The 21,592-nt window shown below is 31.9% G+C and overlaps 2 protein-coding genes across 6 annotated transcripts in view; one reads left to right on the plus strand and one right to left on the minus strand.

Moving 5' to 3' along the window:
- Positions 1 to 12,676, minus strand: part of LOC143085357 (RNA helicase Mov10l1-like) — a 50,390-nt gene extending 37,714 nt beyond the window's left edge. Inside the window, exons 1-3 of one of the 2 annotated variants that reach the window (XM_076261638.1) lie at positions 12,584 to 12,676; positions 1,130 to 1,969; positions 7 to 348 (exon numbers count right to left, since the gene is read on the minus strand). In XM_076261638.1, the coding sequence (XP_076117753.1) occupies positions 7 to 348; positions 1,130 to 1,941 (1,154 nt within the window). In that variant the 5' untranslated portion in view covers positions 1,942 to 1,969; positions 12,584 to 12,676. Of the gene's footprint in view, positions 1 to 6; positions 349 to 1,129; positions 1,970 to 12,522 lie in introns of both variants that reach the window. The other variant, XM_076261646.1, reaches the window with a different exon arrangement.
- A 61-nt stretch (positions 12,677 to 12,737) lies between these two features.
- The window catches only part of LOC143085407 (putative E3 ubiquitin-protein ligase ariadne-2), a 29,024-nt gene continuing 20,169 nt past the window's right edge, over positions 12,738 to 21,592 (plus strand). The window contains exons 1-2 of one of the 4 annotated variants that reach the window (XM_076261753.1): positions 12,738 to 12,877; positions 20,456 to 20,707. In XM_076261753.1, coding sequence (XP_076117868.1) covers positions 20,462 to 20,707 — 246 coding nt within the window. In that variant the 5' untranslated portion in view covers positions 12,738 to 12,877; positions 20,456 to 20,461. Of the gene's footprint in view, positions 12,878 to 17,777; positions 17,870 to 18,750; positions 18,875 to 18,908; positions 18,933 to 20,455; positions 20,708 to 21,592 lie in introns of those variants that run through there. The other 3 variants (XM_076261741.1, XM_076261762.1, XM_076261746.1) reach the window with 3 other exon arrangements.

Here is a 21,592-nt window from a genome sequence, read left to right on the forward strand (position 1 = left end):
TCTTACCTTGCATTAAAAGTTATATTAACATATACAGACATGGCTGGAAAAATGGTCACAGATTCGTCCTTTATCGTTGAATTTCCAGATTTCATCATTGCTGAGTATTCTTGTAAAAATTTAACACTACCAACAGAAAACTGTGAAGTTTCTGATGGAATATGACATTTCCTCAAGATCTGAGGTGATGTCCCTTTATTTTGTATCCATATTGTCAATTTCTTTTCCTGTCCAAACTTGACATTTTTTATATCTGTCTGGCCACTGATGTATATACCATGTTTGTCTTTGGTTAGTTCTTCTACAAATGATTGGCGTGTTGGACTTGGCAAGAATTTGGCACTTAAGCTGAAAATACATCAAAACATTAAGATAATTAGTGATATGTATAACATGCTATCAACAAAATTAAAATCATGAAAAGGTCTTAAACACGGTAAATAAATTCACAGTCTTCCTTAGTTATTGTGTATAGATTTGTCAATTTTTTCTTTTGAGTATTTGGCTGTGTTTTAGATATAGGGTTGTTTTATTCATAACTGTGTAGATTTAAAGTCATTTTAAGCTTGTCTCAGTGGGACAATTTCAATTATATGATGTAAATACATGTAAAATTTTCTGAAATTAACAAGACATTTTCCTAATTAACATTGATATAATTGATATATATATCATATCATCCTATATAGAGCTTTCTGGAATCTGATATGAGTTCAAGGAAGAATGTTTAGACTAAAATGTTCATTGAAGTGTCATAATAGATTATCAATGTCTGTTTAATCCTACTATGTTGAATGCTAATTAGACTTTGCCAGAGTCTTAAGCTCTCTGTCATAAAACTTTACTCAAAGTACAAAGTACAAAGTGTGTGCTTGAAATACAAAGCAAATTTTTTTGATAGGTTGATTTATAAGTCTGAGTTCAATGATCAAAATTTATGTGACCACAATGCCTGAGGTCAGGAACCTAGTCAGTGAGTGGTTTTTGTTGTAAATTTTGTCTATTTAGAAATTGTCTTATTTGATTATACTGTAATGTTGGACATCTAAAACATTGAAATTTCTCAAATATCTCTTTTAATTCACATCTATGTCAAATTTTCTTGATTTGTTTTTAGTTCTTATCATACCTTTGAGAAAGAGGAACATTCACTGGCTTAACAGAAACAGCTCTCCAGTTACATTTTCCTTGTGCACTCTCAACAGCTTTAACAACAACTTTGTCCCATTTACGTGGTCTATAACCTTTTACACAGACTTCTGGGTAAAAAAATATTTCACTGTCAATGTACCCATGATCCACTTGAAATGCTGTTATCTTTGATTCTTTCTCTATGCATCTCAATGGCTGAATATTTGCAATTTGCATCACACTCCCATCACTTCCATAATCTGCCTTAACATAGTCCCCAACATATGGATTAAAATCATCAATAAATTGGCACACTTCAAAACAGACATAATCATTAATTAACCCCTGTTCTCCATCAAACCTGGTTATTTTACCCACAATACCATCTTGTGAAGATTTTTCTGATTGGTTTTTGTAAACATCAAGGTCATTGTCACCTTCAAAGTCATTGTCATCCCATCTTTCTTGAATAATTGATACCTGATCTGTTGTCCAAACTCCACAACTATTCTGTTGCCTAGCAACAACATCAACTAGATCACCCATCTTTACACTGACATTGTCGATTACTTTGTCAAATGAGAAATAAATCTCTCCATTGATGAGGCCATGCTTTTCAAATACATGTGTGACCTTGCCAGTTAAATTCTTGTAGCTGTCAGAGTTCTGCTTTTGCAAAATAGCGTCAGGTGTTAGATGACTTGAACCATTTGCAGGAACTTCATTCTTGTCCACATCTTCCTCATCATTTGAGTCCTCATCTTCGGGTTGATATATAAAACTAACCAGCTTTGACAAAGCAGAAAACATTGTATTGAAACATCAATAGTTGTCAATGCTGAAAAAAATAGTAAATGTATTGAAAATACAAATTAGAGATTGATACAGAAACATTGTGATTCATTTTTACAAAATAAATAGAATTTGTGAATCTGTTTGGAAAAAATCATACATTTTTAAGTTTTTTTCGGTGTAATTCCACTAAATCATTGTACGTCACATCTTGTTGCATACGAAAAAGGGTAAAAAAATTATAATATTCCCTTGAATTTGACAATTGTAGGAAAATAATCCTTCATTTCATGGCAGGAAAAAATTGCTGAATCATAAACATGATTAACATGATAAACATATATTCCAGGAGTTTCAAAGCACCATTATTATTTTATTTGGTGTTTCTATAGACTATTTTGGAAAATTGAGGTTACATGGTTACTAAAACTTGTAAACAGGATAAAAAGTGATGAAAACTTGATATGTTAACTTCTAAGTTATTTTCTTGTACATGTTGTATGCAATGAAATCTTAGTAAAATGTTGTCTTTAGTACTGCACAGGATAAAACTTTTCTTATGCAAAATATTTCTTTATTTGAAATAAAGATAAAGTCTGCACAAACTTTTGAAAGTGCAAATTTAACTAAGACTAATAGCAGAAAATCAATGGTGGTACTACACCTTTAGAACAGAATATCAATCCAGATTAATTGGCATAATTGGAGGAAAATGTTCAATGTTAGGACTTTATGCTACCTTTACCAATGTTTACATTTCTTTTGTATATATATCTGTGTCATGAAGATATATTTTTTTAGTTGCAGTTGTGCAATCCCATCCTCTTTTCAGTTATGACATCACAGATTAATCATCTTTCGCCCCTCTTTTAGCATGTTTAGTTACGACTATTATACATGTTACACAGAGATTGGTCAATCGCCATACTGTATCAAAACCATGACTTGTCAAGAATTGCCAGGTATAGTAGTCTCAGATTCTAACCATATTTTATTTGTATTATATTGAATCATTTACACAGATGATGCCACAAGTGGAGCAGGAACAACTTACCCTTCAGCATGTTCAGGAGCAAATAATTTTACTTCTCTGAGATTTTCATTTCTCAATCTTTAGTTTATGTAAAGTTATTAGTGAAATGTTGAACTGTTTGCAAGAAAGCCGTTTAAACTGTTATTCAAATTGGAAACTTTAAATAATAACTCTAGAATGTGACAGAACATTCACCCTGAAAGATGCAGGATAAAACTCTCAAAATTTACAACAGTCAGACACACAATAGCAAAAAAGTCAAATACAATTTTCTATACAAAATCTTCCAATATGATTACAGGCACTTGTTTCTGATAATGAGTTATTCTAATCTTCTTTGTAAACAGAAAAAAACATGGACTGGTTGATGATTACTTTCTAGCGCATACCTGGTTTTACAGTACATGTACTTATTGTTAATAATTAAAAAAAATCTATCCGTATAATTTACAAATTTTTAATATGTAAGTAACACTTTTCAATTTGTTTTTGGTATACATGTAAGATAAAAACAATATGCAGATTGAGCATGTAGTTGTTTGTAAGTGTCATATGGAGAATTTCACTGGTGAATTTCTAGCTCCTTGGATTATTCAATAGAAATGAATAGTGGAGCTGCAGGCTATTGGTTCAAATGTACAGGTAATTTGATCCAGTCTTTAATAGTTTGGCAGAAAAAAAGTAAAATTTGAAACTGTCTTTGTTACATCAATTTAGTCGGTATAGTAGGTTTGTTTGTGGTTTGACCTGATGTTTATTTTGCTTTTAATTAGTATGTCAGTATCTAGTATGGCTAATATGTTGTTTGTTATTGTATGGAACATATTTAATCAGTTTTTAAGTATTCTTTCTTGTTATGGTAGCCAGTAAATTGTGTTAAGCATGTTTGTTACGCTTTCGGTATATAATTTGATATTTGGAGCATACATAAAATTGAGAAAGGAAATGGTGAATATGTCAAAGCGACAACCACCCGACCATAGAGCAAACAACAGCCGAAGGCAACCAATGGGTCTTCAATGTAGCGAGGATTCCCGCACCCGTAGGTGTCCTTCAGCTGGCCTCTAAAATATGCATAATAGTACAGTGATAATGGACGTCATACTAAACTCCGAATTATACACAAGAAACTAAAATTTAAAATCATACAAGACTAACAAAGGCCAGAGGCTCCTGACTTGGGACAGGCGCAAAATTGCGGCGGGGTTAAACATGTTTATGAGATCTCAACCCTCCCCCTATACCTCTAGCCAATGTAGAAAAGTAAAAGAATAACAATACGCACATTAAAATTCAGTTCAAGAGAAGTCCGAGTCTGATGTCAAAAGATGTAACAAAAGAAAATAAATAAAATGACAATAATACATAAATAACAACAGACTACTAGCAGTTAACTGACAAGCCAGCTCCAGACCTCAATTAAACTGATTGAAAGATTATGTCTTCATCATATGAATATCAGGTACAATCCCTCCCGTTAGGGGTTTAGTATCATACTATCATAAAATATATGAGAAGAACATAACCCGTGTCATGCCAACAACTGTTTTTTCAGAAATAAATGTGTTTAGTTCCGATGCAAAGACCCTATCAGTGAATCAATGTTAAAGCCAAAATATGCAATCTTTAATGACCTGACAACAGTATCGTAACTATATCCCCTTTTAATAAGTCTATTTAAAGGTTTTGTTAGTTTCTGAGGAGAATACTGACATTTTTGTGCTTTATAAAGAATATTTCCATAAAATTTTGGATGTGAAATACCTGAACGTATAAGATGTCTGCATGTTGAGTTATATTTACGAATTATTTCCTTATACCGGTGATAAAATTTAGTAAATGTTTTGACCAGTTTGTGATATCGAAAACCCTGGTGTAATAATTTTTCAGTAATACATAAATTTCTCTCGCTAAAATCTAATACATTGTTACATACACGAGCGAATCGTACAAGTTGAGATATATAAACACCATAAGATGGTGACAAGGGAACGTCACCATCTAAAAATGGATAATTAACAATAGGAAATGAAAAATCATCTCTTTTATCATAAATTTTTGTATTAAGCTTCCCGTTTATGATATAGATATCAAGATCGAGGAAAGGGCAGTGGTCATTGTTATCATTAGCTTTATTTAAAGTAAGTTCTACAGGATAAATTTCTTTAGTATACATACTGAAGTCGTCATTATTTAGAGCCAATATATCATCCAAATATCTAAAAGTATTGTTAAATTTTTGTATCAAATGTTGTTTTAATGGGTCTTTGCTAATTTTAGTCATAAATTGTAACTCATAACAATACAAAAACAGGTCCGCAATAAGTGGTGCACAGTTAGTCCCCATTGGAATTCCAATAACTTGACGATATACGGAATCTCCAAAGCGAACAAAAATGTTATCAAGTAAAAATTCAAGTGCATAAATAGTATCAAAGCATGTCCAATTGACATAGTTCTTTTGTTTATTGCTACTAAAAAATGATCTAAAAGAGTTTGAACATATGTACTCGCATTCCGACTTTTTAAATGCCCAGTTAATTAGGGATGTGAATTTTTTCTTAATAAGAATATGAGGTAAAGTGGTATATAGGGTAGAAAAATCAAAACTTTGAACAGATTCAAAATCACCAATATATGCATGCAATTTATCAAGTACTTCCAACGAGTTTTTGACACTCCAAAAGTAATTAATTCCACTATTTTCAAAGGCCTTATTTGAACAATTTATTATCAGGTTTTTTATTGTACCAAGTGTACTAGTAAGTAAAACAGACAATTTAGTAGTTGAACAATGGCTGGAAGATGAAATAAATCTATATTTGTAAGGTTTTTTGTGCAGCTTCGGAAGCCAGTACATAGTTGGGACTTTCATTGTGTTTGGTTCTGCTTGTAAAGAAGTAGCTAAAAGTTTATGTTTGTTACAGATGTCGTTTTCTAAAAATGAAGTCAGTTGGAATGTTGGTGAATTCGTGATTTCCTTTTGGAGAACCTCTATATAAAATTTACGTCAAACAATAATGATATTATTAGCAGCTTTATCAGCCGGGACAAAAACAAATTCCTTGGCTAGTTCTGTTAGTTTATTTTTGATAAGCGAAATAGGGTTTTTATAGTTTTTGTTGAGGGTAAAATGTTCTTTAAAATGTTGTATTCGAATATCAACTATCTTCATTACTGAATTAAAAAAAGAGTCCAAAGATTTTTTGTCAGCTTTTTCCCGTTTTACCCATTTCAAACAGTAGGCGCGGAGTGAGTCGTTGATGATATTACGACACTCATTCCAGTTAATAGTTGACGGGGGACGATATTTAGGTCCTTTACTGAGGAATGATTTTAACTCTCGGTCGCGAACGATGTTAAGGTCTCCTGTTATAACATGGGAAATTGGTCCATAGGTGTATTCTGAATTACTGCAATTACACGACATAGGTGTATTTTCAGTGATATTTACATCTTTACACAATTGGCTATAATTAAACACATATTTTCGGGTAGATTTCTTGTACATATCTTGATTTGTTTTGAATCATATACACTTTTTAACTTCTGAGACAGGTGTGTGCATCTGTGCAAGATATCTTGATAGACCAATTTGATTTATTTCCTGTGACTCCTTGGTGACAATATTGATGCTTTTTGGAATTAACCTTTTTCTCCAAAAAGGTGTTAACCATTTTCTCCAAAAGGTGTTTAAAAACACTATAACTTTTGCTGAACGGGTCGTTGTCGACCTGGGTACTCCATCAACGTACCCTGGGTACTTTTATTTTCAATGATGGTACCCTGGGTACCGTGTTTTGGATGAATGGTACCAATAGGGTACGTTTCCGTCGATAATCGTACCCAGCTTCGTACCGATTTGAGTCTTGAAATTTATCGCGAGATTTCTTAGGAGTTCCGAATAGTCGGATGTTGGTGGTTAGCCCGTGGGTTGATTTTTAATTATATTCTACACTTGTAAACAACAAATGGACGATGGATTTGATTCGGGGTTACAATGATTCAGAAACAGAATCAGATGAGAACGAACATGATCAATTTCTCCTTCAACACATTCACCAAAACCTCCACAATTCCGGAGACAGTTGCCTGTCCCATTGCAGAGGAGGGTCTCCCGAGCAACCCAAATTCTCTGTTTTGGTTTATCAATGTCTTCACTCTTGAATATAATTGTGTCTGTCAAAAATCCATTTTCTCCCTTTTCAGCTTTCACATATTTTGTTTTAACTTCTCTTCCTTTCCGGATAATATTGGCCAAGTTGAAAGTTTCAATAGAATCCAAATACTCCTTAAGATTTTCTTGTTTAATTTTCCGCGCCATTTTGCATCATCAACAACATCAGCAGCATCCAGAGATGTTCCGATAGCAATCACGTGGTTTTAAGATGAGAGTAGGGTACGTTTAATACTCCGCGGTACCATGACGCATTTTATTTCAAACGAGGGTACGTGTATGACAAAACACGGTACCCAGGGTACCATCATTGAAAGTAAAAGTACCCAGGGTACGTTGATGGAGTAGTCCAGCCCTGGCCTCAGTGACTCATTTTTTTTTTTTTTTTTTTTTTTGTTGTCACTGAGTCCAGCTCGCCCTCCATTACCTTCAATGGTGCAAGCTCCCGGGTAGATTACCCGGGGACGATAGAGACAATGCCAGAGCGCTCAAGTACGAAAAATGTATCACAAATAGTAAAACTTGATAAAATAAAAAAGTTGCATACCTGAAATGCTTGTACACTATATGGAAACTCATCTTAACAGAAGGAAATCCCTTGCAGTCGGAGCTGTGGACATCTTGTTTACATCAGTAACGCTATATTACGGAACGTGACGTTTCTACGCTATAACGTTAGACGAAACGAATTCAATGTATCGATACTGATTTTCAACGTTTAAACTCGTAACACGATACCGAATGGCATATCTCCCGATTTCTAAACTTTTTGGCACACTTGTATTTTGAATCGAGTTACATCAGTATAAGTCATTGTATGCATAAAAACTTGGGTCACCATTTTTGGTCTTCTAATGTGATTATGGACTTTCCGAATTATTTTCCTTGTTACGGCCAGAAATCGCCTTTAAATTGTAGCCAACAAAAGACACAAATCAATAATAAAATTTAACAATATTTATTAAACAAAAGTTTACAAGAAGTATTACACAAATATTACTGTCAACTTAACTGTCAAAATATGAGTCCAATCTTTTATCTTTGTCTGTATCCGGATATCTTTCGGAATCCAATCTGAATATTATGTTCACTACTACTGTCACAATCCAGTATGATGTTGTTTGTAGAATTAAAGTGTCAATCCAAATGCGGTGAATACTAATGTCTATCGATGTCTAAGTCTAAGTGTAAGTCCAAGAGTAAGAGTGAGTCTTTCGTGTCTGTATATATATATATTTGTCATGGAAGATTCTAGAACAGTCTATAAAGGAACATCCTAGAAAGTTACAACAGAAGTTTCTAGTAAAATGTAGAAGTTTATATACTGCATCTTTTATAAGGATCATTCTGGAAAGTTCCAATCATTCTGTAATTGTTCCAGAGATTTCTAAACTGCACAATTCTAAAATTATTCTGTAAACAACTATCAGGCCACACAATACAAATCAGGCCAACATAAATAAATACAATAATTACAATATCATAACATCCTCTAAGTTCAGTATTTTTGTGATTTTACTTTTTTTTATAGGAAAACGTCAATTTTTGCGACAAATTCAGATATTGCTTTTTATCCATCAACAGAATTTAAAAGGTTGGTTAATCCGGATCCAGTTCCAAATATCCACCACTCATAATATTATGGCTAAAGCTAAAGCAAGGTCTGCCAGTCGAGCTCTAAGTTTATTAATTGTTAAATGTAAAGCACATTGTGGTTTCTAGCAACGTATCTTTAAAACATTATTTGATACTCTAGTCTGGTCAGTAATAAGCTACGGTGCATCCATTTAGGGCATTCGTTCTTTTTCTTGTATCAACGCTGTCCAGAACAGAGCTATCAGGTTTTGTATAGGCAAGTGTACGCCAAATGATGAAATTAACGGGGACATGGGCTGGAGACCTCCTAGTGTAAAACAATGGACATGTGTATTTGGGCATTGGGGAAGATGTAGTGCCATGACCAACGACAGAATAAATTATAAAGTTTTCGAATGGTCACATAAAAATGCTGTAAATAATAAGAAAAACTGGTGTAATAGCTAGAGTCATGAAAAAAAGTTAAAGATTGTAACTTTGATTTGTATACTAGTATTGATAGTGTGCTGCATAAAGAAAATTGTTCTACAAATTGAAAATGTTTTATTTAATAAATATATTGCAGAATGGCAAACGAAAATTTTGTCACAGAGTAATGGTAACAAGCTTCGTACTTACATGTATAAGCGATATAAATCACAATCATTTTATAACTTGTCTATTGACGAAAAATTTATATTTTTACTCAATAATGAAGGACTATTAAACTGGTTCCCTGAAAATTATTCTAATTTCAACCCATAAATGTATATGTAAACAATAAACCGGTTAATATAAACAAAACAACGATACCAAGATCGACGCTCGTGACACTTTTTACTTCCAATATTCTCTAGTGAAAAACAGATACCCGGAATAAATACACGGTGGAATGAAATTACGCTAACATATGCACCCTTTATATAAGTAAAACACTCCGCGCAAAAATTCCAGTTTGAAATTGTGCATGTACGACATGTAAGCCGGAGTCTGCATTCTGCGTGTTATTTTATATCATGTATCATAATGCCAAATCCAGCAACCTGTTATTTCCAAAAAAAAACTGACGATATACGCAGCTTTAGTACAAGCATGCAAGCAGGTATACAATTTAAAAGACTGTCGTCCTAATAGATAAGCCGTATATATGAAACCTATATATACCCAGTACAAATTGGACTGCTGAACGGTTAAAACAATATGATGGTGCTATTTTATAAGGAATGTGGTGACAATTCATGTATCAGTGAATATGCAGTGTAGTGAAATGGTAAACTGGTGTTATCAAATGTACCAATGTTAGCAAGCTATCATGTACGTTAGTTGGTCTTTGGTGGAAAATTGTTTTCATTGTCAACTATACCACATCTCCTGATTTCATTATGGTTTGATTTTTCTCCAGAAGTTCAATTACAAGTTTAACGACTTAAACAAATATGTACTAGGAAACTGAAAAATGTCTATGGTTTTGATGTCGTTAATTGCATAGCCTTTGCTATCTTGTTGTATATCCCATATCTCCATTTATTCACACAAAGAAACACCAACACTAAAAAAAAAAATCCAGAAACCATATCGGTTCTATATCGGATTTCTTCTGTACAGAACAATGAATTTCAGAGACTGTTTTTACTTGGAATACAGGGAAAGTTATTCGAACAATAACCATTTTTTTTCTCATTCCATGCAAACAAACTAATTTTTATATGATCATGAGTTTCAACGTCTGTTTGTGTTTTGCTTGCTTGCTTTTTTCTAATTCAATCCGTATTCTTTCAGTCCAATAAATTTCGTTTTTCTATTTTTCTATCGGTGTTTTTTGTGATCATATTCAAACGGATGGGATTAACGAAATTGCATTAATAGGGCTACAATTCCCGGATTTTCATACATCAACCTGAGTTTCTATAATTCATAGGGATACGGCGTGCATTATAAATGAGAAGTTTTTGCAAGAATATAAATGAGAAGTTATTGCAAGAATATAAATAAAGTGTTAAAACTCAATCCGTAATGCATAAGAAGATATATACATGTATATGTATATATAGAGATAAATCTTGCAGATGCTTAGGTATCAATAGAATATTTAAAAATGATATTTTTGAAAGTCAACAATGAGCAGAATATTCCGGGTAAAACGATAAAGCAATCAATGTCAAATAACCGTTACGTTCTGCAATAAATCTGTCGGCACTCTACATCTAGGGAAATTAACAATTAAAATGTCACATAGTTACCAAAACTAAAATAATTTTTATTTTCTAATGATTTCATAATTAAAGAACTTGCTGCATTAACTCGGATGCATGAACGTTTTCTGCGGGTATAAAAAACATTCACACCTGTAAAGGAATGTTTTCATAGTTGGCCATATCTTCTAGGACTAAAAAAATAAAATCTTAATATATAACTCGAACGATTATTCCGTTTCTTCGTAAATTTTCAGTCAATGACGGGACAATATGAAATCTCTTCATCAGCTAATCATTACACTTTTATTTTTTAACAATTTTTCAATCCGAATGTTAACGGAGTTGGTCTGGCCCTGATACGATTTTGGAAACTGGACTTGTAAAATGATTAATCACCATCCAAAATACTTTATTTTGGTCCATATGTTAATAGAGGGTATGTGTTTCTTTAATTTGAAAGAAAGAAAAATGTATTAAATTGCATTAAATTACAATGTTAAATTGAATACACTAATAAAAGACTTTAAGTGAAAAACAATTTCAGACTTATCGTTCGCAGAAAAAAAAAGACTAACCGCGTTGAAGTATTAACAAGAACTTTAAAAAAAAAAATGAGAGAAAACGAAAATCGTCAGTATTAAAGTTTTCTTCAATTTGTCATAAGTAACAATTAATTCATATTCAGAAAGGGTGATCTATTATATGTTATCGCAAGGAAATGGACAGAGCCGCCTGTTGGCCGTACGGCAACCACAAATTAAATATTCGGGATTTTTCATGGAATTTCGGGATAAAAAAATTGTTAAAAAAATAAAAGTGTGATGATAAATTAATGAAGAAATTTATTATAATAATTGTCCTGTCATTTACTGAAAGGAACCATGATATGTGGAAAAGTTAAAACTGATTAATTTGGTTTGAACTTTCTGTCACTTGCCGGGAACTGAAGAAAAAAACACAATCAGTAAACTTTATCTGAACAACAGAAGGTACACATATATAAACATGATTTAAAGTGTCATAATTTACCAGCAGCATTCAGTGCCCTAAGGTCCGCGTTTAAATAGTTTGAGGTGCAAAATAGTTGATTTAACGAGTTTAAACGTTGAAAATCTTTATCGATACATTGAATTCGTTTCGTCTAACGTTATAGCGTAGAAACGTCACGTTCCGTAATATAGCGTTACTGATGTAAACAAGATGTCCACAGCTCCGACTGCAAGGGATTTCCTTCTGTTAAGATGAGTTTCCATATAGTGTACAAGCATTTCAGGTATGCAACTTTTTTATTTTATCAAGTTTTACTATTTGTGATACATTTTTCGTACTTGAGCGCTCTGGCATTGTCTCTATCGTCCCCGGGTAATCTACCCGGGAGCTTGCACCATTGAAGGTAATGGAGGGCGAGCTGGACTCAGTGACAACAAAAAAAACAAAAAAAAAAAAAATGAGTCACTGAGGCCAGGGCTGGACTAGTTGATGGAGTACCCAGGTCGACAACGACCCGTTCAGCATAACTTTTAAAAACTTTTAAACAAATATGTCACTAGTCTAATGTTCTTTAAACTTTTCTCATATGAAATCACGTTTCAAAATCAAAATAAAATGAGAAGGTTAACCTGTTGTGAGTTAAAGCATTGGGTAAGATAAGATATGTTGAATTTAAGAATTTGAAAGTACCCTCGCTAGTTTCATTTTCGCCAAAACAGATCTTCTTTGCATTTACTCTCCTTTCTTGAAGGAAATATCCGAGAACCTCCGAAAGACAAAGTCTACATCTGTAAAGCGCTTTCAATACTGACTCTTTTCTCCATTTATGTACTACAAGCTCTTTTAGTACCCAGTTGACGTCACATCCGTTTTAGATAATTTTGTTGTGGAAAAAATATATGCGAAATTTCCCAGAATAGCAACAAAGAAACTTGGGTTTCTATTGAACAAACGTGAACAACAAACAACTAAAACACACATTTTGTAAGTTGATACGCCAGTAAAAACACTTTTCAAGTTGGACATTCACTCAGATAGAAATCACGATCATAATTTTTGTTCATTGCAGTGCAGTTTTAAACAAAGACCTTGAAAAGGGTGTGTTTTTGTTCACTGTAGTCCAGACACATATTTCCTTGTGTTTACAAATGAAGCCACAAACTTTTATATGGCAGTATTCGAAATCCAAACAAAAAGATATAACAGGATATTTGAATCTTCTTCTACAACAGTTTAACATAAAAAAAAACATATTTCATTTGATGTTGAAGTTTCATTTGGTATCAGGTCTGTTCGTGCCCAATACACTTTCGCACCCTACACGTTCGCACCTCGCACGTTCGCACCCAAGGTCCGTTTGCACTCTACAAGTTTGCGCCCAATTTTAATTCAAATTCCAGTTGAACAATTAGAAAATCATGATTGTTGTTTTAAAATTTAAATTGCTTTGGTGTAAATACTGAATGTATTTATAGCTTGGTATGAGTAAAACATTGAAGATTTTAAATGAAAAACATAAAAGATAATTGTTTTAATAGCTTGGTTCCCTTGATTACAAAGTTATTAAACACAAAACCAATTAAAATTGGGCGCGAACATGTAGGGTGCGAAAGTGAAAGGGGGCGAACATGAATGGGTGCGAATGTGAATGGGCGCGAACGGACCCGGATTCGTTTCATTTGAAGAGGGTAAAACTGGTATCAGGTTCCCTCCACCCTGATGACATTTTTGCCCTTGATCTTTTTATTGCCCCTGGTCTTTTTATTGCCCCATAGAGTCTGTTCACCTTTGGATCATTCTCCATACTTTTTAAAAAGGGCATTACAGTTTAATAAACTAAAATGTTAATCTGACACTAGCTAGATTGATACATGTTCTTAAATTAGTTACATGTATAGGATATTATTCCTATAAATCCCAACCTGTTTATTTACTTAAGTTTCCTGGGCTCAATATTCAATCACATTGCAATGTACCAGTTCATAGTATCTACATGTACTCATTATCTCCTATACATGTACTTAATATGAGGCAGGCATTACCTGTAAATGGGGACGAAGTCTGTATGAATTATTTTTTTTGTGACTTAAATGTTTGTTAAAAAAAAGAAACTGAAATATCGTAACGTTTCAAATTTTGGTTCTGTTGTTAGGGATTTTAGTTGTGGTGTTATTTAAGTTATGATGTCATATGCAATGTAAACAAAGAAACGCTATCATCAGGTACATGTAACGTTTTTTTGGAAAATGACGCGTCAGCGGCATTGTTCCAATACCATTGACCAGAACAACAGGAAGTCAATTATTGCCTCCGCCTACCGCACTCGGTTTCATATTTACTATTTTACAAACTAACTGGTTTCTGCTTGTATCCCACTTCACTCGAACAAAGTGTTGTAGTCGGACGGGAACCAGTTTACATAATTTATTTTATTTACAACAAAAATGTTGACCTGTCCATAGGAAGGCTTGTATAGTCCGTGCTATTATTCTCCAAAATTGGACCTTCCAGTGGGGATGCGGACTATATAGTACAATTAGCAAGAAATAAGAGAACAAGTTCCATATTCGCGGCGAAGTGGTTTGTTTACGTTCCGCCATCTTTGTTATTGATATTGTAGAGGGCACTCTCATGATTTTTCAAACTAATAATTTTAACTCATCCATATTAATAAGTTATTTCTATTTAATATCAAATTAAAAGTGATAAATATAAAAACTCAACATTTCATTACAAATTTCTCCTTCCTGTTCAATGCATTTAGAATTTGTAAACTACAAAACGTAATCGGTTATTGTTCATTCCGTTTTGGTGTTTCATACCGACTTAAATGGTTTGTATAAGCTTAAGACCCTTAAAACATTAATGTGATAGGTATATTAAAGACTGTTTTACAAAAGGATGGAACTGTTTTATTTTCAAAGTCGTATTATAGTGATATCTGTCATGTACGGATTTCGACTCTCATCGGTTAATTTCTTCTTTTACTATGCTTTTTAAACTTCCTTTCAAAACATCGCAAAGTTTCAAAATTGTTTTTTAAGTGGATTAAACTTATTTTAACAATCATGAAGCGTTCTAGAATCATTTTAAAGCAGTTTCTAGTTCTGTTTGATGAAAGAAAGCAGGGTTTCTCAAGAAAATACCGCAAACGATCGCAGAGGATTTGAAATGTACAGCTCAAATCGGCACCTGGTTAAATCGGCATCTAGTCAAATCGGCATCCAATAATATTTGTTATAATATTTACTATTCAACTAATCAATAACTTTTACCAAGTACATAGTTACATGTACTTGAGTACACATCTGGGTATTTTTATTGATCTTGTTGCTAAGTTTTCAGTTTCTATGTTTTGTTTTGTAATCTTATTTAATGTTTGTCTTTTTCTTTTGACCATGATACTATCTCATAATATGGAAGGTGTACATGTATCTTAAAATTTTATTACATGAACTTTATTGAAGTTTATGATATGTTGGTCATGTTGGTAGGCACATACATTATTTGTACATTTTGTATGAAGTCTTTACAATATGGTCTTCCAAAAGTTTTAACAATATATATGCCTATATGGTCTTCTAAATTTTATTTATATTTACTAATTATCATTGATTATTGGGAAACTCATTTCTTTATTTTATTTTCATCATATTCATTGTAAAAAAAGACACAATTACTCTTTTTTGGTTGAATTTTTTTCTACCAGGAAGTATTAAGGGCATGCATTCAAGAACACATTATTTTTTGAAATAGTAGAGCTGTTCGTGTAAACAAATTCTGTAGTTTGTTAGGTAAAGTTGATTCTTGTAATACATACAAATGTATGTACTTTGTGTTTTATACCCTGCACTTATTTTGAAATTTAACCGAAACATAAGTATTTTCTCAAGAATGTTAACAAGTGACCTTTCTATAATGCCATACAAGTAAACTTTATGATTGTCTAATGTGAGATGTCTTAGTCATTTTTTCTAAAATACTTTTATTTATTTAATATTATTGTAAACGGCCACATTAAAATAAATATTGTTTTCTCTGATCATTTATAAAATTTGTAATGTCTTTGTTTGGTGAGTATATTCAAGTTTGAGCAAACTCATAATACATGTACATGTACAAGTCAACTACTGATAGAATAGAATAGAAGTTTATACATTTTGTAAGCTAGCAAGTTAGCAACGATTAATCAATGTCAATGAATGTAATCTAACTGGAAATAATTTTAGTTTCTGGAGAGAAGTTTCCATTTCTGATGAGGAAATCTGAGAGATCCCTTGAAAATAATTGAAATGGAAATATCTTTTATTAAGAGTTAATTTAAGCAATTAGTTCAAAATTGATGTAGTGTGACATGACTAATTCAGTTCAGTGGCGGATCCAGAGGGGGGTTCTGGGGTTCGCACCCCCCATTATATTGTCCGATCAATGCATTTGTATCAGGACATATGTTTTGCACCCCCTTTGCCCTGAGTTAGCACCCCCCTTTTGAAAATTCCTTCATTCACCCCTGCAGTAATTGGTAGTCATGGACCATTGGTAGTGTCATGAGACTTAATATGAACAAATTCCTAAATATTTTAGCAGCAGTATTGCAAATATGCTTATAAACAATGATAAATATTATAGTCATTGATTTCAACAACAAGATCTACATTTGTAAGAAGCAGTTTATTAAATCAATAATGATTTTTTATGTAGAAAGACAGCTTTAAGCCGTCATTCTCCTATGGGGTTGGCCAGACTGACAAGCCCTCACATCAATCATTTTGCTTATAGTTTGGAAAACCCCCCAAAAAATCTTACTGAGATTGATGATAAGGACATGAAGGAGACACAAAAATGAATAGATAGAATTTAAACACCTTTTCACACATTTTCCTTTTGTTTCTTGTGAATTTGTCGTATTTTGAGCTCTCCTTTACACTATTCACGTTTCTTTTACATTCCGGAAAAATCTATATTTGGAAATATTCTAAATATATTTAACCTATATTGTAATGACGTCAGTGATGGAATGCCACACTACGAAGAAGCAGGGATATCCTTTACTGATTATTAAAATCATTCTCAGAATTCCTGCATCAATAATTACTGGGGATACATGAGATTGAGGAGAGAAACGGCAGTTTTCATTCTTTCTGTAAAAGTCTGTTTTGAGAATCTTCCTCCAATACAGGAGCACCTCAATTGATGAGTAATTATTCACTAAAAAAAAAGTATAAAAAATAAATGTATCTGAACACTTAAAATGTGACATTTAGTATATATGATAAGTAGTCTTCTTAAACACAAAATTTTGTGTACCAACATAATCATTGTGATGGTGAAAATATAAGAAATTAAAACTATTTCATTTTGTAGTTTAAACCTATTTATTTATGAAATTTACAAATATATCATAATGGATAGCTTCACACAGCTTATATCAATCAAATTGAATTCTTATTTCAAAAAACAGATTATTTACCAAAATATTGTGAAAATGAGGATGAGAAAATGTAGATTCTTGTAATTCTGCCTGAAATGGAGGTAGTTATTATGAAAATTTGAAAAAAAAAACAAAAAAAAATTGAAAAACATTTTTTATTACAAACTAGCTGATGATTCAAATGACAATGCCTAATGAGCTTAAATTTTGCACTTTCTAAGTAAAATGTACTAAATTTGTGATGAACATAATTATGATGGAAATATAATAATAATAAAACACTTCATTAAATAATCATGTTAATTGGAAATTTTTATGAGATTTTACATAAGACATATATATGTACTTGTAAGATGGGACAGCCTTATAATTACAGGAAACTAACTCACCAAAACTGTTAATGCTATTATTAGACATGTAATTTTACATCATGTAAACAGGATGTGTCTTACCCAGGATACATTATTACATAATCTTTGTTTAAGTTTAAGATGAATCAGAGTGCTCCTCCTCAACTTATATGTAGACAGTTTGAATTTCAGAAGGTATTATTGTTCACATATATATTTTATTTACATGTACCTGATATTAAGGAATAGACAAGGTTTTTTTTAGTTCATAATAACAACTGTTCTGTCTTGTGGTTTTATTATTGTATTACATCATGTACATGTGTATAAATAGCTATAGGTTCATGTAACTATATTTTGAACTCTGCATGTATACATGGTATTTAACTTGTTACAAAGTGGAGAAAAATTTCAGTTTACAATAATTTGTACTACACATGCAGTAATGGTTACATACAAAAATACTTTTAGTTGCCGAAACATTGAAACATTTGGGGAAATTTAAACTTGGTTGATCGAATCGAATTAACAGTTGAGGATATAGAATATAAAATAAGGGCCCCCACCAAGGCAACATTAGGAGAGGGACACATTAAAGTATGTGTATTAACCATATATGTAGCTGTCTAAGAGTGGAGTTGCCCCTTAAAACTGCCTCTGTCTAAAGAATTTATAAATATAAAAGTACAAACATCATGTATTTATGGGAGTTTATATCAAGAATACTTCCATTATACAACGTGATCAAGAAAACTAATACCTAATTACTGTGTAGGTTTAACATATTCACATGTCTTTATATATAGCAAAATCTCATATTTATCATAAAACTTACAGAAATAGTTTACATGTGTTAAAATAAGATTTAATATTTCTATTATGATGATTGCCGTAAGCTAGTACAGATTTTAGGTCACGAAGAAATTATTTCCAATAAATATCGTCATTTCATTGTTATCATATACTATTATGGAATACTGTTATGAATTGAACCATTGGCTTATTGAGTGTATTTAAATAAACTTGTCTTGATCAGCTGTTGTTCCGGACTTTTAAATAAGTTATAAAGGTAAATTGATGCAATTCATGAGGAAATAGGTCAGATGGAAAAAGAAAGTAGATTGTTTATAGATGTGTATATACTTGAATTGATGTTAATTGTCCAGGACTAAACGTTTATTGACTACAGTGATTAATAAGGTTAGTATTTCATTTTTCATGGAGATAGTTGTGACCAAAAAAAGCTGTTATGAAAGTAGTGAGTGAATTAAATGTTTAATTGTTTAGTTTCCAGAAAAGGGGAATTCAAAAAATCCTATTTTCTAAATATTGTATAACTAACAGTGTGTACTATGTTTTTTTCTTGAGTGAGTAAGATCCATATATATAGGTAATAAATAATTTATTAGTTGGACAAAATGACCTTATGTCAATATGAAATATCACTGGAAAAGGTGTCAGACCAAAATAATATTTTTTCGCTGTAGGTGTTTACAATAACAACAATATCAAAACATGAGTGATGTCACATGTCTCAGAATAAAAGTATTTTTTGGTCATGAGTGTAATTTTTTTGTATTAGTCATTTTATTTTCATTTATTTTTGAAAAAAAAATCAAAGAACACCGTCTTTTTCTTTAGGTCTTAATGTTTTCTACAGAGTTTTGACAAACCCAGATTAACCTTAGTTGTATGAAGTCAGTGGAGTCATATACATCATGTACATGATTTTTTTCAGGTGTGAAATTATGGAAACTATCTTTTTCTTCCATGACCTAAAATCTGTACTAGCATGACTAGCTTTAGGAAATCATTATGATAGAAATATTAATCCTTGGGTATTTGTTTTTTTATCGACCACCTTGTAAAATTGCAATATCATTGCTACATTACCTGATTACCACCTAAATGTTTTTTATTAGACTTCAGAAATCACAGTTTTTCATTACAACCAATATTATAATATCATATGTCTCTCACTTACCATAGCTTTGTTTAATAATGTTTATGAGAGGAAGTGAATTGAACATAGATTCATAGACCACAATCTGAGATACATGTATACCAAATTAGTAATGTCTTATTGATGTTTGTCAGATATTTTGTCAGATGTATTGAAGTGTATACTGTGGATTTATTTATTTTGTCAGACATTTTGTCAGATGTATTGAAGTGTATACTGTGGATTTATTTATTTTGTCAGACATTTTGTCAGATGTATTGAAGTGTATACTGTGGATTTATTTATTTTCATGGGTACTAATAATATATTTAGCAGATTTAGGAAAAAATAGTATTTTCATGGATATTTGATTTGCAAAAGTTTGTTTACAAGTTAAAAGACAATTTATACTTTGCTGAACATTTTATACATAGTTTTCTAAGGAAATCAACCAAATTTGGTAAATGAGGAATTATTTGAATATGGAAAAATGGAAAAATTCAGGTTACTTTCAGTATTAACTAACTATAAACCCCCCTTAGCTAAAAATTATTTTTAGTTTTGATCATACATTTATTTTTTAATTATTCAAAATAATTCATTGTTGGTATCCCACAAATAATAGTGACTCCACAGCACCTGAACTATTCACACTTTATGGAGAGATCATTAAATGGTAACATCTTGCCCTACACTGGAATTTAAAATTTCTAATTGACAAAGAAATGCCATGGAAAGACGATTATCAAACACAAATAAACCTAGCACTATGCACATGTATGTTCAACTATGTTGTACTTTTATTTTGTATTTATGTGACTTACGTTTTAATTTTTCAGATAAAAATGACAGACACAGTTGATATGAAAAGTCAGAATTCAGACGATTCAGATTACGATGAATCAGATAACATGGACGAGGATGATGAAGATGATTATTGTGGTTACTATGACAATGATACTGATGACCTTGACATTGACAAACCAAAGAAAAGTGATGACCCTGAATATTTTGAATTTGACCTTCTTCATTTAGAGGATGCTGAAAGGTTACTGAATGAGGAAGTAGAAGCTTTATGCAGTAAATTAAAGGTAAATGTGACCTATTTGTCTTTTATTATACAAAATGTAATAACAGCATTCCATTTAGTGTCAATTTATTATCCCTATGTAATAAAAGATGTAAAGGGCTTTCATCCTTAACACTTTCATTTGAAATAACACAGCTTAGGAGTGGCTTTAATCATAATGGACTATTAAAGTTGTACCAGATGTTTTGTATATATTATATCATGTATATATATCTGAAAATTGCACATTGCTGCATCTACATGTAAAATAAAAAGAAACCTTATTGACTAACATGTTTTAAAAATGTTTTTAAATAAAGAATAAGAGTTCAGGGTTCTCACTAAGGCGAGTCCATGAGTCCTGGACTCATCAAAATCTGTCTGGACTCACCATTTTCAAAACTGGTGAGTCCACAGATGCATCAAGATTGAAATATTTTGTATAAACTGAACACAGTTAAACACAAATATCATCATTTTATAGCAAAAGTTTAAAAGTGATCTGAATTTGATTTGATTTCATTGCTCTGTTAGGAAATGGAGACTAAAATATTACTTTATATTGCAATAAAATATTTTCTTCTTACTGCTGGACTCATCATACCTAAAAATGATGAGTCCCTGGACTCGCCTTCAAAAATCCTTAGCGAGAACCCTGAGAGTTCATGTGAGATGAATCCATAACACCATTAATTGAAGCTTAAGATATGACTTGTTTCTGTTGTAATGTAATTCAATGAAGGACCATTACAACAATTGTCAAGGGAAGGTTGACCTGTTGCTAAAAATGTTAAAATGCATAATACATTTGTATGCTGTGTAGAAATTTATTTTCTACCCCAATTCTGGTTAAATCTGAAACTGAATAATTGTTTTAAAAGTTAGAAATTCAAAATTTGAAATGGTA

The sequence above is a fragment of the Mytilus galloprovincialis genome, chromosome 1, assembly GCF_965363235.1.
Source record: "Mytilus galloprovincialis chromosome 1, xbMytGall1.hap1.1, whole genome shotgun sequence".
In the NCBI taxonomy this organism is placed as follows: Eukaryota; Metazoa; Mollusca; class Bivalvia; order Mytilida; family Mytilidae; genus Mytilus; species Mytilus galloprovincialis.